The sequence below is a fragment of the Chelmon rostratus genome, chromosome 1, assembly GCF_017976325.1.
Source record: "Chelmon rostratus isolate fCheRos1 chromosome 1, fCheRos1.pri, whole genome shotgun sequence".
NCBI lineage: Eukaryota > Metazoa > Chordata > Actinopteri > Chaetodontiformes > Chaetodontidae > Chelmon > Chelmon rostratus.
In genome coordinates, this window is record NC_055658.1 from 32,827,238 (window position 1) to 32,845,760 (window position 18,523).

At 45.9% G+C, this 18,523-nt stretch overlaps 2 protein-coding genes across 3 annotated transcripts in view; both read right to left on the reverse strand.

The window, feature by feature from the left end:
* Window positions 1-5,654, reverse strand: part of kifc3 (kinesin family member C3) — a 40,859-nt gene extending 35,205 nt beyond the window's left edge. For both annotated transcript variants that reach the window (XM_041949370.1, XM_041949222.1), the window contains exon 1: window positions 5,441-5,654. The gene's annotated coding sequence lies outside the window, so the exon portion shown is untranslated. The remainder of the gene's footprint in view (window positions 1-5,440) is intronic.
* A 2,559-nt stretch (window positions 5,655-8,213) lies between these two features.
* cngb1a (cyclic nucleotide gated channel subunit beta 1a) overlaps window positions 8,214-18,523 on the reverse strand; it is a 28,669-nt gene continuing 18,359 nt past the window's right edge. Inside the window, exons 30-40 of the mRNA XM_041948697.1 lie at window positions 18,067-18,153; window positions 17,021-17,085; window positions 16,033-16,155; window positions 15,207-15,348; window positions 14,946-15,105; window positions 14,390-14,487; window positions 13,094-13,177; window positions 12,854-12,972; window positions 12,329-12,475; window positions 11,091-11,277; window positions 8,214-9,719 (exon numbers count right to left, since the gene is read on the reverse strand). Coding sequence (XP_041804631.1) covers window positions 9,513-9,719; window positions 11,091-11,277; window positions 12,329-12,475; window positions 12,854-12,972; window positions 13,094-13,177; window positions 14,390-14,487; window positions 14,946-15,105; window positions 15,207-15,348; window positions 16,033-16,155; window positions 17,021-17,085; window positions 18,067-18,153 — 1,419 coding nt within the window. The 3' untranslated portion in view covers window positions 8,214-9,512. The remainder of the gene's footprint in view (window positions 9,720-11,090; window positions 11,278-12,328; window positions 12,476-12,853; window positions 12,973-13,093; window positions 13,178-14,389; window positions 14,488-14,945; window positions 15,106-15,206; window positions 15,349-16,032; window positions 16,156-17,020; window positions 17,086-18,066; window positions 18,154-18,523) is intronic.

The window sequence follows — 18,523 nt, forward strand, 5'->3', positions numbered from 1 at the left end:
CTCATCGTCACAGAATTTTATCCAGCCGGCAGGAACGCCTGGAAATATTCACGTTTACCTTCTGATCATACACGTTTCTTCTTGCCCACATTTACTATAGATAATAAATATACAGTCACATAATGTTTCATTACCCAGACTCACCCTGAAGAAGGACGTCTGTCTGCTGCAGGTAATAAATACATATTGATCAGAGTGATCGCAGACTGCAGACAAACAGCTGCTCGCTGCAGTTTTCATCAGACAAACAGGAGGAAACAGAGCTTCTGTTGGGACTATTTTCAGCAGCGGATTAATCCACATTTGGTGCTGTAGTGAGTGTTTGTGGCAGCAGGACGGTGTGTGTGAGTGTGTGTGTGTGTGTGTGTGTTCATGGTGATGAAGGAACATGCTGATTGAGTGTCACTGATGTGTTTTGATGGAGCTCTGTAGCTCAGAGGAAGAAGATCCATCAGGCTGTGATACACAGAACTGTTAGCAGTTAGCAGTTAGCATTCACTGCTGGAGTCGTGAACACAGAAGATCGTCCGCCTTTTCCTTGATTGCAACTTAAACGATCGGTCAGAAAAGACGTCTGTGGCAGCCTGGACTAAGATTTGGCAGAATGTTTGAAGCTGCAGAATGAGTCGTCGTGTTGAGCTCTGCTGAAACAGGAATCACCTGCACGTCAGTCCGGCACTCACTGAGGTGGCAGCAGCTTACGTAACCACGGAGACTCTGGTTTCGTTGACTCAGTGGAAGATTTAAACACAGACCTCAGTGGTTTGTGTCAGCAGACGACTCAGCTGCAGCAAGTCTGGACCTTTAGTTCAGGACGGTTTCGCTTTGAGCTCGTCGACTGTGACGTGTGACCCACTACAGCTCCCACCATGCTGCTCAAACAGTTTCCCTCCACCCAAAAACTCCTCCGCCTTCTGACAATATAAACAGGAAGTGGAGCCATCCTGCCATGTTAGCAGTGAGGCTCTGTGGACGCTAATGTTCAGACCAAAGTATCTCAACAACTGTCAGATGGATCATGACGAAATGTGGCTCAGATTCTCTGACGTTTCGACTAGCGCCACCATCAGGTCAGCATGTGTCCAAACTGGTTTGTGAGCAAATACCTGCAAAACTCTGTGTTCAGTGTAAATCAGCTAATGTTAGCGCAAAACGAACATGATAAGCATTATACCTGCTAAGCATTAGCATGTTAGCATGATGGAGTTTAACCATTCAGAACAGCTTCTACACACTGTTTGGATGTAGATTAAGATTCCAGTCGTGGCACACTTCATGACAACAGTCAGAAAACAGTGAAAAATGCTATCGCTAACAGTCTAAAGACCAAAAATATTCAGTTTGTGATCATAAACGACAAAGAATTAATCATCAAATCAGTGAATTGTAATAAATATGGTTGATTAGCCCTTCAAACACAACACTGTGACAGACGATGATCTGATGAACCTGAATCTGAATCTGATGAACCTGAACCTGATTCTGAATCTAATGAACCTGATTCTGATGAACCTGAACCTGAATCTGATGAACCTGATTCTGATGAACCTGAACCTGATGAACCTGATTCTGAATCTGATGAATCTGAGGAATCTGAATCTGATTCTGAATCTGATGAATCTGAATATGAGGAATCTGAATCTGATGAACCTGAATCTGATTCTGAATCTGAATCTGATGAATCTGATAAATCTGATGAATCTGAATCTGATGAATCTGAATCTGATGAATCTGAGGAATCTGAATCTGATTCTGAATCTGATGAATCTGAATATGAGGAATCTGAATCTGATGAACCTGAATCTGATTCTGAATCTGAATCTGATGAATCTGATAAATCTGATAAATCTGAATCTGATGAACCTGAATCTGATGAATCTGAATCTGATGAACCTGATTCTGATTAATCTGAACCAGATGAACCTGATTCTGATGAATCTGAACCAGATGAACCTGATTCTGATGAATCTGAACCTGATGAATCTGAATCTGATAAATCTGATGAATCTGAATCTGATAAATCTGAATCTGATGATCATGTTTCCACAGATGAGAATGAAGTTCGTTCTGCTGCCTTCTGCTCATCAGGTTTACTGACAGACAGGAAAGAAGCACTGAGCTGTTTCTGTTGTAGAACAGATGTATTAGCACAAACGTTAGCTTTCAGCAGCAGCGTCCTCAGACTCTGAGCTCAGTTAATCTTTAATGACGGTGAGGGGCAGCGGCTCGATGAAGCCGTGGGAGAATGAAGCTGGTTTGTGTGAGGACAGACTGACTGCTGCTGGTTTCCGTTCGTCACAGAGACACAGCGTCCTTTCAGCCGTTAACCCGGCTGAACCGAGCGACTTCGATCAGATACCAGCCAACGTCACATGCAAAGAGTTACCGTGACGATGAAGACGCTGCTCTTCTGACAGCTGCTTATCAGAAAAACATCCCACAGCCTGCAGACTGGAGCTGGAGCAGCTAGCTGAACCGTTAGCTTAGCAGTGTTTGGTCACGTTTGTTCTTTTATTATTGGCCATCACAATAAATATGTAAGAAAAAGATTCTCCACAGACAAACAGGAACCATCGTCGTTATTATAATGACTGTGAGAACTGGACTCAAACATGGCGTCCACCCACGTTTCTCCTGCAGGGAGATGTCAAGCATGTGAAACTTTTACGATTATTAAAGCTTTGTGGTTTAAAAAGTAGAAAACAAAGAGCTGAGCTTCTATAATGGAGGTCTATGGGAAAAATATAAAACAGTATTTTAACAGCTGATCCTTCGTTACTGTAAAATATGTTTTATTTCCGCAGTTTGCAGGATTCATGCAGCTCAGAATGACTGAAAAGATGTGGCTCCATTTACAAAAGTGTTTCTTTCAACAAGGAATTATCTGCAGCCAATCAGATGGCTCCTTCCATTTCAGCCAATCACGTAAGCTTCCTGCAGGTATATCACAGCCTGTTTCACTGGCCGGCTGCAGCGCTGTCAGTCAGACTGGACCAGTTTGCTGCCTCCATCAACACAAAGACACAAGAGAACAGAGTCCATGAACACTGAGAACATCTGACCGCAGTCCCTCCTGTTTGTCTGGTGCAGAAGAAGAAACATGTTCCGCTCTGATGCTCCTCACTCACTCTGGATTTCACGCCATCGTCATGAGTGACGACAAATTCAAAGTGAGACGAAACGACTGGAATCATGAAGTTTGTAAGAAATCTGTCTGGAGACAATCTGGACGCAACAGCGCTGTAGCCTTTTCTGCTTGCAGCTAGCCTAGCCATAGCCTAGCTGTTAGCCTAGCATCAGATTGGCTGAGAAGTCACTTTGAATTATGTCTGAATCGATAATTGGTAGTTCAGAAAATATGATAACACACAGCAGCCAAAACCAAACAAACGATCCTGATCCGGATCCTTTACGTTGACCCGGACACACACAGAGGAACATTTTACAGTGTACAAATAAACCTGTCAGCGCCCTCTGCTGGACAAACTCTGTGATGGAGACACTATACACCAGGACAACAAGCTAATGGTGGCTAATATCACAGCACATTCACCACCTCTAACAAAATGATGTGAACCATCCTCACAGGCCGAGGATCAACGACAGCAAACGACACTGATCGGTCCTGATCAGTGCGACCAGCTGCTCGGAGATCCTGGAGCTCCCTGCAGCAGCAGGTTGAGTCCTTCTGACACAGCTGACGTGAACAAACTGCCGCAGTTACATGTTTGCATGTATTTTTTGGATTCTTGTGTTGCTTGTAGCTGCATGTCTCTGTGTTGTCGCAGCTGTGAGAACATTAACGTGGATCTAACTGAAAGAAGCGAAGAACTGGACAGAAGAACTTTGTGCTTCCACGTCAGTCAGATGTGCGAGCAACTGGTCGTCAGTGATGTGGCTGCTGCTCCGCCTCAGAGATACCAGAGGAAAAAAACACGCTTTATTTATAGAGACAGAGCTGCTGGAGGGGCCAGGCTCCGCAGACACACCCTGCAGGCCGGCCACCGCCGCCACCAAACGGCCTGATGTTACCGCCATCATCTGCACGCACACGCAGAACCAACAGGAAACCAGGGAGCGTGTCCCACGTGTCTCATGAGGACACTGACAGGAAGAAGGTATAAATCCTGCAGACTGAGGACGTCCAGCCGCTTCTTTAATGTGCTGTTTCAAGTTTAGTCTTGAGTTTAAAGCTGGGATCAGAGCCAGGACTGGGTTCATCATCAGGCCTGTAGTTCAGGGAATGAGAGGAGCTGGTGGAAAGTCGTCACGTGTCGGCTTTTAAAGCCGGTTTTACAGACTTGTTTTCACTGAACGGGATGAGACAGTCTGGTTAAGAACATTTAACTTTGCTCTGAGCATCAACGTCTTCTGAGCTGAGGATGAAGAGCTGCTGCCGAGAGACCGAGCACACAGGAAACCTGCTGCACCAAAACCAGCAGCTAACAGAGGCTAAAAGAGGCTAAAACGCTTCAGATTAGATTAGACTTTATTCTCACAAAGGAGAAATTCACTTCACGATAAACACTTCACTCAGTCCTCTTTCACAGCTCTGATCCAGACCTGCAGCTGTTTCTCCTTTAATACCATCACAAAGGAGTAAATGTACTTAGTTACTCTCCACCACTGTCACTGTGTTCAGTTTCTCTGAACAAACACAATAAACAGTTTGTCTGTTACAAACACTCTGAAATCAATAAGTTACCAATTATCAAGAAATATTGATGCCTTTCAGCATCATCAATGTTCTGCAATCATCAATCAGCACCACACAAACACAAACAGGTGTGTGTGTGTGTTACTGTCTCAGTCTGCATGTGTGTACTGTGTGTCTCTCTCTATGTGTGTCTGTGTTTCTGTGTGTGTGTGTGTGTGTGTGTCTGTGTCAATGTGTGTTAGTGTGTCTGTCTGTCAGTGTGTTTGTTAGTGTGTCAGTGTGTTAGTGTGTATGTATGTGTGCTAGTGTGTTAATGTAATGTGTCTAATGTTGTTAATGTGTGATAGTGTGTGTTGATGTGTGTGAGCATGTTAGTGTGTGTGTCAGTCTGTGAGTGTGTTAGTGTGTGTATGAGTGTGTGTTAGTCTGTAAGCGTGTGAGTGTGTGTGTGTGTCAGAGTGTGTGTGTTAGTCTGTCAGTGTTGTCAGTGTGTTAGTGTGAGTGTGTGTGTGGACCAGGTGAGCTCGTGTCTCTCTTTGTTGGAACATAAAAAGCTCTTTGACCCGCTGGAAGCTGCTGGACTCCGCATGAAAAGCCGCTCTGAGGTCAATCAGATCTGCACCGTGTGACACTTTCAGCCGCTGGTTGGTTCATCTAAAGGACACTGAGCCCACCGGGGACACCGAGGACACCGGGGACACCGAGCTCCACGAGCTCCCCGAGCTAAACGAGCTAAACGAGCTAACGGCGCTGGAAACTGTCAAGACACCAAACTTTCCTTACCTCTGGTCCCAAGCAGCGACTCCTCTCCCTCCTCTTCCTCCTCCTCTTCCCGCCGCTTCCTCGCACTATATTCCCGCAGTTTCTCTCGGATAAAGAGTCCAGGTGTTAGACCGTGGATTGCAGGTAAAGTTCGGCTGTGGCAGCGGGTGGCTGGTAGTTTTTCCAGCGGTGGAAGGTCGCTGTGTCGCCCCGCTGCTCCGCTGCGCTCCGCCGATAAAAAGTCAAGACTGCTGGCGGTCTGCGCTGCCTTCAGGGACTGTCGGACATGTGGGCTTTCACAGCTGTCAGCGCGCATGAGCGAGGAAAGAAGTAGGAATCCTCCAGATGTGGGCGGGTCGGGTCTGAACCACATGAAAACCTTATGTTCCAGGGTTCAAATGAAGGCAAATTTCAAACATTAAAATGATTTCCACCATGGCTTCATATCGTCTATCAGCAGTGGAAGAAGTACTCACATCTCAGTGTAGAAGTAAAAGTGCTGCATTCAAGTACATATTATTCAGAATGGCCCATTTCAAAATAAATATATTGCTGGATTACAATTATAGATGCATTAATATAGAGGCTCATTTACTTAAACGCTGCAGCTGGTGAAGACAGAGCTGATGTTTCACTGTATATTCTGTCAGGTGTCCATAACAAGGCTTCATTATTTATTACATGATTCGATTTTCTGACATTAATCTGGATCTGCAGAGTAACTAAACTCAGCAAATAAATGCATCAGGGTAAAAAGTACAATATTTGGAGCAGATGTATAAAGTAGCAGAAAATGGAAATATTAAAGTGAAGCACAAGCAGCTCAAAGTTATTCTTGAGTGCAGTACTTGAGTAAATATACTTAGTTACTTTCCACTAAACACATGAATACAAGGATCTTTATTCGACACTCGTGTCTGCCAGTTTATTAAAGTTTGCTTTAAATAATAAGTTGAATGTTTGTGATTACTTTCTTATATTTAAAGATGTTAAATGGATATTATGCTCATGTTTGTACATTAACTACCTACCTGGAGTCACAATGTAGCCTAGCTTAGCATGAATACTGACAGCAGGGGAAGGGTTAGTGTTTGTGTGTGTGCAGGTAACTTCCCAGTGTGTGATTTTATTTGGAGTATACGAATATATAAGTATGTATACGTAGAAACTGAACAATTCCAACTTTGTCGCCCCCCAGTGGTCAGTCAGGCTACTTTGTTTCTGTCAAACACATGAGTCCCATCAAACAACTTTATTCAACACTTCTGTAGAAAGCTGTCAACTCGTCTTCGTCCTGGAGCTTCGTCAGACAGCGGATCGGCTGTCTGAGCTCCAGCAGACGTTTAGTGTTAACGCCTTTCTTCTTCTTCTACTCTCAGTAATCAGCAGCGGTGATGAAGCTTCCTGTGATCAGCAGCTCTGCATTGTTTCTGTCTTCCCGCCTTTTCTTGTTTTCTCTCTTTCCTCTCTGGCTCAGACGGACACAATGAGAGCTTCCTCTGCTTCCTGAAGCTTTTCCTGTCTTTTTAAACATGGGAAGTCCTCTCCTGCAGCTCTGCAGTTCACCATCAGACAGCTCAGCTGACCAGCGCCCCCTAGCGGCAGTCAGTGTGAAGCTACTGGAGGTGTTTGAGGCTACAGGATGGCCCCTCGTGACTGTTTAGATTTCTTGTCCCAACATTTGTATTTTCAGAACAAATGCAAATCATTCATTTGAACTTGCATTTATTTATTCGTCTGGATCTGGAGCTCAGTTTTGTCTGCAGGTGATCTCTGGTGACTGACAGTCAGCTGGTTTCCTGCATCCAAACTGCAGCAAAAAATACAAACTCTACCTTCAACACTAAGCCCACAGTGACGCTTTATTAAACCCTGCTCGGAGTGAAGGTCTGAAACTGAGAATCGATCCTCAAACACGCAGATGATCCTGAATGACCTGGAAACCAGCAGAGTAAAATCATTAAAGTCATCAGAGCTCAGTTATCGAGCCGTCAGTAGTGGAAACAGGAAACAAGGGACGGACCAATCGCAGCAGAGAAACTGTCACCAGTGTTCAGCACCGTCATCAGCAGACAGAACAGAGCTGAGTTCATGAATGACCTCCAACGATTACTCAGATAAACGTCATCGGCGAAAGAAAGAAAACAACATGAAGTTCATGTCGTTTGTCATCAGTGAAACATGGAGCAGTGGCTGCAGAACAGAAGCTAAGGACTCTGGGAAACTGAGCTTCATTAACAGGTTCTGAGGCTGATCTCATCATTGTCGTCAGCAGACACTTCTTATATTTACTCCTCAGATTTTCAGTGAGTTTCCTAAAAAGAGTGAAACAGCGCCCCTCTGGATTGACTCAACGTCAGCCAGTGGTCAAAGACGGTACTGCACCCTCACTGATGACAGGGAAAACAGAGGAGAGGAAAGAAAGAAAAGCAGAGAAAAGATGAAAGGAAGATCAAACTCCATCAGGAGGAAGGAAAACATCATTTGTTTTTCATCTCTGAGCTTTTCAGACCTGCAAATCATGAAGGATGTCTCAACCTTTTCTCCATTTTCATCTGTTGTGGGAGGAAAGTGCTCGTCATCCAGCAGGACACGCACCTTTCTAACCCTGTTAGTGACTGGAGACTTCAGAACTGGAGCATCAAACAGCTCCTTCAGGCTCTGTTAGTGATGATTTCTTCCTACCTGCATCTCGTCATCAGTTCCTTCGCCAGTTCTGGAAATAATGCAGCAGTGTGAACTTCAGAGGAAGTCAATGCAAACGCAGAGCCGGAGCTTCTCCAGTGCACCACCCTTTATTCATCAAACATCTTCAGCTTACTTTCCTTCAGTGGGACAGAAACCAAACAGCCTCAGAGACCCCCATCAGTCTGCTGTCTGAAGCTCATTTTAATCATCTGTCTGTCATTTACACTCAGTAACATGTGAGGCAGCACATCAGTCACTGTGTACGAACTATGTTTGACTGCCACCTAAACTTACAGAAAATCAGTTATTTCTACACATTATGCTTTCAGAAAATGATGAAATTACAAACCAAATATTCATAAATTCACATGTAAATAATGACAAAAGCATGGCCGGCAGCAGAACTGCGGTTTGACTCTGTTCAGTGTGAATGATGCTGCTGCTGCTACTGTTCATACATGGAACAACACGTCATTCAAAGAGGAGCACAGACTAAAACACATCAACGCTGTCTAAATATCTGACGTTCAGGTCTGTAAGATGACGTCACTGAAAGAAACTAAACGACTAAATCACATTAAAACAATATAAGATCATTAAGAAACTGCCGAAATGTGTCGTTAATACGATGATTCATGTCCTGCAAAGCGATGACAACATGAGACTGACTGTCGTTTCTCGGGTTCATGTCCATTGATCACAAAGTTTAGGTCTGAAGAAAGAGAAACGATCCAGAAGTACTGGATCCTGCTTTCGATAAATGACCAATAATCCTTCCTCATGAAAGGTTAAACCCACCTGACTACCTGAGATGTATCATTTGTCACCTGTGGCTGAGTTTCCTCTGTTCAAGGTCAGTTCAACCGTTTCAAGATCAACAAGAAAATGCTGCGCTGGATGTAACCAGGAGCCTGATTATTATTATTATTATTATTATTATTATTATTATTATTATTATTATTATTATCAGGACAGCACATCACTGTGAGCAGGGGGCGGGGGTGGGGGGTTCAGGGAGCTGCATCAGTTTGATTTGAATATAAAAGCAACAACAGAGCAGCTGAAGCACATTTCTGTGTTCGAGCAGGAGGAACTACGACGTGAAGAAAAGATGCAGATGATTTAAAACGAGAAGCAGCTACAGAGGAAGAAAACGCACTGATGAAGATGATGATGATGATGATGTTTTAGCTCAGATTCTGACTGCAGCTTTCTGTCAGGTTTTAATGCAGAAATTCAAAATGTTCTTGAAAGCAGGAAGCTGAGTTTCACAGCAGGGAGAAAAATCCACCAGAGAAGAAGAAACAGAGACCAGAGACCACTCCTCCTCCACCTGAAACCCACAGCTCCTCTCTGGAGGCTGCCGCAAGGCCTTCTGGGAAGCAGAATGTGTCCTGTGATCCAATCACTCCTCCCCCCTCTTCTTCTCCTCCTCCTCTCCCTCCCCGGGCATCACCTCCACAGTGAGCACCTCCTCTCCTTCCTGGCGTGACGTCATCCTGATGACGACCAAGCTGTCGGCGGTCTCCGACACGGCGTCGTCGTCGTCCCGGACCGGAGCGAGAGGGACCGGAGAGCGGCGGTGTATCGGAGAGGGAGGGGGGACGGGAGCCTGGGAGGGACAGAAAAGATGGAGGGAGGAAAACACGACAGGAAGAGAGTCAGCATTCATTCGTTGTCTTTATCCTTTCCTTCTTTCCTTCCTCTATGAAACTCGTCAGCCAATAACCACAGACTGATGAGCGAATGACCAATCAGGATGCTTTAACATCGACACTCTAAACTGAGCTTCTCTTCATCATCTTCCTCTCTTCATAACAGTGTGAAAACATGAATGTGCTGTGTTCCTCGTTGTTAGACCCTCTGATGTTCATGGCCTCAGTCACCTGACGGAGAGCTGCAGGTGTATGCAGGTGACACTGTCGTATACACAACGAGAGGTAGCAGCTGCCAAGCTGACACAACACACTGATCACAGATTGATCACAGATTGATCACACACTGATCACACACTGATCACAGATTGATCACAAACTGATCACAGATTGATCACAGACTGATCAGACTGATCACACACTGATCACACACTGATCACACACTGATCAGACTGATCACAGACTGATCACACATTGATCACAGATTGATCACACACTGATCACAGACTGATCAGATTGATCACAGACTGATCACACATTGATCACAGATTGATCACAGACTGATCACAGACTGATCAGACTGATCACAGATTGATCACAGATTGATCACAGATTTGCTAATATCCACAGCGTCTGTGCAAATATCCTGTGCAGTAGAACATCTATATTATTTCCATTGTGTTATATATTTTTTCTACTGTGAAAAGTACAGACACTGTGTTTTATTATCCGACCATGTGTAGTTTCCTTTGAGAAACTGAGCCGTCTCTCACACTGCAGCTTTATTTTTACACACTTTCAGTGTGTGATGTATAAAGATATATACATGTATAGTTGATTCTATTTTGTTGTCCTAATTATTGTCTATTTGTCTCCTTCATTCTTTATTCTTGCTCTTATCGCTGTCTGTAACAAAGTACTTTCCCCAGCGTGGGATCAATAAAGTTTTGTCTTATCTTACACGGATCACACACTGATCACACCCTGGTTTCACCATCACGTCTGAGTCTAAACGTTAACAAGACAAAAGACATGACGGTGACGGGCCGACGTGGTCTCAGCATGGTTCTGGGTCCAAATCCAAACTTAAAGAGACATGTTGAAGTGGTTAAAACCACAAAATTGAACTTTGCCTCTCTGAGCCGGGACGTTTGCGTCCTTCCTGTCCTCTACATGTTGACTCCAGCTGGTCAAACAGCTGCAGAGCCTGTTAAAGCATTAACCCCTCCCTCTGTTGCTCCTCCTGCAGCGTTACTGCCTCTCTCTGCATGTTAGCGCCTCCTACTGCCGACCAGTGGAGTGACAGCCGAATGACAGCAGCAGCTCACCTCTGAGCCCTCAGACGGTTTGTAGGTTTGTCTCAGCTTGCTGAGGGCCCCCTCGATTCCTGCGTGCTCCGTCACCTTCAGAGCCGCCTTGAACATTTTGGGTGTGTCGGGTCTGGCCGGGATGACCTGTATCGCCTCTTTAGCTGCGTCCTTCTCATCAGGCTTCTTATCCTTCGTCAGCATCGTCCTGCAGAGACGCAGAGACGGGGGGTTAAAGGAAAACAGACTCAGAACACATTCACAACATTTCTGCTACTTTCAAACACAAACAGAAGAACAGACACTTCCTGGACAAGAATCTGAGCCACAGACACAGAAAGACGGCAGGTCTCATACCACCAGCGAGAGCACCTCCAGCACATCCATCCACCCTGCTGCAGCACCATGATCTGACTGACAGCATGAAGCCCAGCAGGAGGACCGCCCCGCCGATCTGACCCCGTTCTCTGACCGTCTGCCGCCGCGAGCGCGACGACCTGAGCGAGCAGATTAGAGCCCGAGTCTAATCCTGTTCAGGACAGACGAGACGGATCAGACGGGAGGAAGACGACGAGGAACGCGGACACAGAGGAAGAGCGACAGGTGAAACCCACGGCCTGCTTTGATTCGTTCATTCATTTATTATTAGTCTGTGGCTGCAGCTCTTTGATCGTTTCCAGGTAATTTCCTCTGTCAGCCATAAAAAGACTGTTCGGTTAATGAGTCGGGCTGTCAATCACAGCAGCACACTGCAGATATATATCTGATATATCAGATATATGACGGAGAGAGATGCGGTCTGATGTGTGCCAACATGAGAACTTTGTTTTATTAACTTGATGCAGAGAAAAGACGTTTGGCTGATTAATGATGAAGCTGTGAACTTCACTGTTTCAGTGCTTTCATGTCATTTTAAATAAAGTTTATGTTGAACTGTAAAACAAAATACCTCGAAGTGTTCGTGAGCAAGAGAGGAACAAAGAGACCAACACACTGACACACCTCCTGCACACACACACACAGAGACACATACACACAGACAAACAACAGACACACACGAACAACAGACACACACACACACAGAGAGAGAGACACAGACACACACACGCACACACACACACACAGACCCACACACACACAGACACACATAAACACACACATAGACACAGACACACACATAGAGACACACACACACACACACACACACAGACTCTGACCCCTGAGCCAGGCAGCTCTGTGGGGACAGGACTCGGTCTTACTTGGCCTTCTTGCGGAGGAGTTTCTGGGACTCCGGGTAGTGCACCAGGATCTCTGCCAGGTCCTTCTTGTCCAGGATGAAGAGGTTAGCGAATCCGTGCGCCTTCACGTTGGCTGTACGTCGGTTCCCTCCGCCTCCCGCCAGCAAACTGACCAATCACAGCGCAGAGAGAGCTGTCACACTTTTTGTCAGATAGCAGTCAGTCAACCACACAACTACCTGTAACAATTAGCACATTAGCATGCTCACCGTTAGCATGTTAAAGATATGTGTGCAATGGCTAACATATTAGCTTGTTAGCTTGTTAAAATTGTACCTTTGGTCAGTTACCATGGCTACAGTTTGCATGTTAGCATCAGTCTGTAGCGTCTGTTGACTGAATTATTCAGGACAGTTCATCCAATAGCTGTTCAGATATTTCCCTCTGCACTCAGTGACACACAAACAGGTGAGGGTGAGCAGAAACAGGTGAAGTGACGAGGCAGCAGCTAAACCGATTAGCAGGACGACAGGAAGCAGCTCTGACCTGATCTCTCCAAACACAGAGCCGGCCCTGATGGTGACGAACACCGTCTGCAGGTCAGGACCGCCCACCACCTGAACCTCCCCCTGTTTGATGATGTACATCTCCCTGCCGATCTCCCCCTGCAACACACACACACGCACGCACGCACGCACACACACACACACACACACACACACACACACAGGTCAGCACTCAGCTGCTCTCCAGCAGCTTGAACGGTTCTGACAGGTGTGTGTTCACCTTTTTACAGACAAAGTCTCCCGGCAGGTAGACAACAGACTTCAGCCTCGTCAGCATGTCGAACACCATCTGTCTGTCACAGCCCTGAGACACAGAGACCAGAGACATAGAGAGACCAGAGAGACAGAGAGACAGATACCAGAGAGACAGAGACAGAGACCAGAGAGACAGAGACCAGAGAGACAGAGAGACCAGAGACCAGAGAGACAGAGAGACCAGAGAGACAGAGACACAGAGACAGAGAGAGACCAGAGACACAGAGAGACCAGAGAGACAGAGACCGTAGAGACAGAAAGACCAGAGAGACAGAGAGACAGAGACCAGAGAGACAGAGACCAGAGAGACAGAGAGACCAGAGACCAGAGAGACAGATACCAGAGAGACAGAGAGAACAGAGAGACAGAGACCAGAGAGACAGAGAGACCAGAGACCAGAGAGACAGATACCAGAGAGACAGAGACCAGAGAGACCAGAGAGACAGAGACCAGAGAGACAGGGAGACCAGAGACCAGAGAGACAGATACCAGAGAGACAGAGAGAACAGAGAGACAGAGAGACAGAGACCAGAGAGACCAGAGAGACAGAGACCAGAGAGACGGAGAGACCAGAGACCAGAGAGACAGATACCAGAGAGACAGAGAGAACAGAGAGACAGAGAGACAGAGAGCAGAGAGACAGAGAGACCAGAGAGACAGAGACCAGAGAGACAGAGACCGTAGAGACAGAGAGACCAGAGAGACAGAGAGACAGAGACCAGAGAGACAGAGACCGTAGAGACAGAGAGACCAGAGAGACAGAGAGACAGAGACCAGAGAGACGGAGAGACCAGAGACCAGAGAGACAGATACCAGAGAAACAGAGAGAACAGAGAGACAGAGAGACAGAGAGCAGAGAGACAGAGAGACCAGAGAGACAGAGACCAGAGAGACAGAGACCGTAGAGACAGAGAGACCAGAGAGACAGAGAGACAGAGACCAGAGAGACAGAGACCGTAGAGACAGAGAGACCAGAGAGACAGAGAGACAGAGACCAGAGAGACAGAGAGACAGAGACCGGAGAGACAGAGACCAGAGAGACAGAGACCGGAGAGAAGAGAGACCAGAGACCAGAGACCAGAGAGACAGAGACAGAGACAGAGACAGAGACCAGAGACAGAGATAACCATCAAAACGAGCTCATTTAGAAACATTAAAGCCCAAAAATCAAAGCAGCTTCTTGTTTGTTATTCTTTGTTAATCTCAGACAGAATTTCTTGTCCTTTCTTCGTCGTCCTCAGTCGTCCTCGGTCGTCCTCACCTGAAACAGGGCGACTTTACTGACGATGGCGTAGTTGACGTCCACAGCGATGTCCAGCCTCATCTTAGTGGGAAGCTGCACCAGCAGCTCCTGTTCGTCTGCAGAGGAACGTCACACGATCAGCCGCCGTGCTGAGAAGTACCTCATCACGTTTACTCAAGTACTGCACTTCACTACTGCTGTGCTCACCAACAGAATACTACAAATACTCAAAACATGTTGAAACTGAATCGAAAAATCCAAACTGATTTCAATGAGTTGCATCTCAACCAGAACTGTTTGTGAATGCATCATTAATAAGAATAAACTGATCAAATGTATCCTCACCGTACTTACTATGACGTTTTGATATCTCAGGTTTATTTTGTTGGTGATCTTGTAGTCATGTGTATTAATACTGTTACTATGTAAAGGATGTGAGTACTCCTCACACCACGGTGTGACGGGCTGACCCAAACGATGGACAGCAGGGACGTCACACCTCCACCGTCCCTCTGGTGTTACTTTTAGCTCTGACGATGTTTTTTACTGGGACACAGACAAACGTTCTGCTTACCCAGCATGCCCTGGCTCTTCCAGGTGTAGTCGTACCAGGTCTTGATGCGGTTCTGGACGTCCTGGGGGATGCTGTAGGAGTTCATGTATTTGACGGTGCTGTCCATGCAGGCGCGGTAGTAGTTCTCGCCGGCCGTCGCTGCTCCGACCACGTCTCTCATCTGAGCAGGGGACGGAGTCGGTCAGCTGGCGCTCAAAGACGCGAAGACTTTGGTTTCTACATAAGTGAAGCGTTCGCGGTACCTTTTGACGGCTAACTGACCTGACCAATCATGATCGAGAAAGCAAAGACGCCAACGAAGTAGTTGATGAGCTGGAAGCAGATCTCGAAGACAGTGGTGGGGTCCGGCAGTCCTCCGATGGTGATCAGCGTCTTCACTGCAAAATAGTAGCAGCGGATGTAGCTGAGGAAACAACACAAAGGGTCTCATTGGTCCATTTACAGCTGCGTCACCGTGACAGTCCTGCCTGTTCAAAGAGTTCAGTTTAAATACTGATGATACAGATCTGAGGTCATCGTAGCATGTAGCATGTAGCAGCATGTTAACAGACACTAACGGCGATGAGCTTTGTTTAGTTCAAAACTGCTGACTGACCGTTTTCACTTTTTACTTTTGCTGTTTGAATAAAGTGAATCATTTGACTTTCATTCAAACATAAACATTACGTAAATTTACGTTGTGACGAAACATTCGCACACGTTGTTTTGATCCATGTGGAAACTTGAAGACTTTTTGGCCTGAAGTCTTCTTCTCTGTCTTTATCTGTCTCAGGTGTCCTGGTGTGTTACTGCCACCTGTGGGTCAGTGTGAAACCATTGGCTGGACGGCGTATCGCGTCACCTGTGTTGTCCTGCACACTAAACGGGGACCCACTCATAAAAACATTAGCATTAGCTAACCTAGCGCTACTACTGTGTATCTTTAATTTCACTGCCCTCCATCTGCCTGATGGAGCTAAAACAAAATGAAGCTAACTTCAACATTTCTGTTGCTAACCGACACCTGAACCAGTCTTCAGGTGTACTGTCAGTGTGTCACAGAGCAGAAACAGATTACTGAGTCCAGACAGCGATGGCGGGTTCTTACGCGTTGCCTTTTCCATTGTAGACCCACTTGGTGGATCCCAGTCCTTCATAGTCGGAGCCCCAGTAGAAGAGACAGGCGTTGATGTGCAGAGAGTACAGCAGGTAGGTGGAGGTCCGGATCACCCTGACACATAACAACATCATCATCATCACCTTCATCATCATCAACACTTCATGAGACCAGTGCACTATAATAACTACATGTGGTGTTCCTCCAGGATCAGTTCTGGGTCCCTGTGACTTTAATGTTTCTCATCATTGGTCGGTTTTTACATTTTCAGCTTCACAGTCGACAGTTTTATGTTGCTGTGATTGAAACCTTTCTCAGGATAAAAGAAAAGAGTCCATATCTGTGAGGAAGCAGCTGCTAAATGATCCCACTTATTCTGAGACATCCAGTGAATTGACCTGAACGATTGATGAGTAATCAGATCCATCTGTTAGCAGCTGAAACAGACTAACGACTGAATGGGAGCCGTTCTGCTTCAAGAAGATTTCAGAACCTGCATGTCTGATTATTTCAGTGCTCAAAAATCTGTGAATCAAGACCTGCAGACAAGGATCAGGCAGACATGAACACTTCACCTGTTCTGCTGTAGTCTGGTAATTTTACATGAAACGTTAAATTATTTATCATGTTTGATGTCGAGGTTTTGATGATGTCCTCTGAGTTTAGTTTTCAAAACGCTGTTGAGTCGACTGTTGAGGCGACGTCGCTGCTGGAACAAAAGATATGTAACGACGCTGCTTTATTATTATTATTATCACATTATTATCAACCCGTCGATGTTATCAGATGTTCGATTCCTGCCTTGTCGCCTGCTGTCACAGTGAAAAGTCTCAGTGTCTCTGGAGTCAGTGAACGCCACACTGTGCAGTGACTGTTTCTGGTTTATTGTCTTTCACAGAGCGACTCTCACAGCGCCATCTGCTGGTTCGCTTTTGACCGGCTGTAAATGATGCGCCTCAGTGATGAAAACCTTCCTCACCTGTAGATGTAGGCTTTCTTCATCACGGCTTCCATTCTGTCGTTGAACTCGAAGAAAACCATGTACTGAGAGGGAGAAGAGAAGAGTCAGTCGTCTGTCGGTGCTGCGACAAACTGAATCACATCTGACAGAAAAATGAGGCGAATACGAATCCTGACGGATCGAAGCGTGACGGCTCGCGCTGCTGCGTCTGAATCTTTGCAAACGGTCGAGGAGTTAACTGTGAAACTTTAAACCTGAGCAGCAGATCACACCCGATCTGAGTGATCTGCCAGGAAACTACTGTTGTGACGTTCACGAACGAACTGGTTCTTTTGAACGGCTCGTTAACATGAACGACGGGAACCGAGTCGCAGCTGGGAACCGTTCTTTTTTTTTTTCAGAGTTACAAGGGGAGGAGCGCTGCCCAGCTGCGCGCTGCTTATTAGATATGCAAATAGCATCACGCCACCTTGTGGACGCTGCCTTCACGTGAGTGCGCCAGTAACAAAAAAAGCAAAGCACTGTCAAAGCAGAGTGATGTGGCGCCACCCTGTGGAATATTTACAATTAATCCAGATCAGACTTTAAAATCTAATCCACACATGTCAAATAAGGTTAAAATCAATATTTCAGAATAATTTAAACTCATATTGGTGGGATATCTGAATTCATTCCTCCCAGCGGTTATTTCCAAGATAAAACGAGTTGAGGCCAGACTGCCTTCTTAAAACTTCATAAATATAAAAATGAGCCAAATGGGCCAGTTTTTTGAACGGCTCACCAAGATCCGGCCCCCTCAAAGAGCCATGAATCCCATCTCTACAGGAAACATCCAGCTGAACGGTTTCAGTCTGGAAACGATCAGGGAGGCGACAGCAGGTGGAACGACGACGCTGAGAGCGAGGAATCATTTCTACATTCCAACATGTATTTGTTGGGATGAAGAACGCGGCTGGCGGTCTTCCTCTCTGGATAATTATTGATTATTCGTCCACTCTGTGTAACGCTGTGACGTGGGTGTGGGGTGTCGTGGTGTCTGACAGGAAAGAGGAAAACATGCCGACCTTCAGCAGACGAGGGAACCTCAGCAGAGAATTCACTCCAGTGAAATAATAGAAGACCTCCATCGGAAACAGACTGATGACGTCCATCTGCAAACACAGAGCGACACTGAGCCGACCACACCGCGTTCATTGAACATAAAAAACCTTTGAGTAACTGCGTCCTGTGTTAATATCCACAGATTAATATCAGCAGCGTCAGAATGAAGTCAGGGATGGTGGAAGACAATCAACACCAAAGAAAACATCTCATCTCATTTCTCTACAAACTAAAACTTTTAAAGAAAAAGAAAAACTTTTCTGATCATTTGGTTTATTTGCTGTTTGATCAAAGAGAGTCGATCTGACACTGAACCGTCTTCTTCATTCATCATTCATTCCACAGCTGACTTTACACTGAAGACCAAACAGGTGTGACCCAGGACCCTGGAGATCCTGGTCCTTCAGACTGGACCACTGC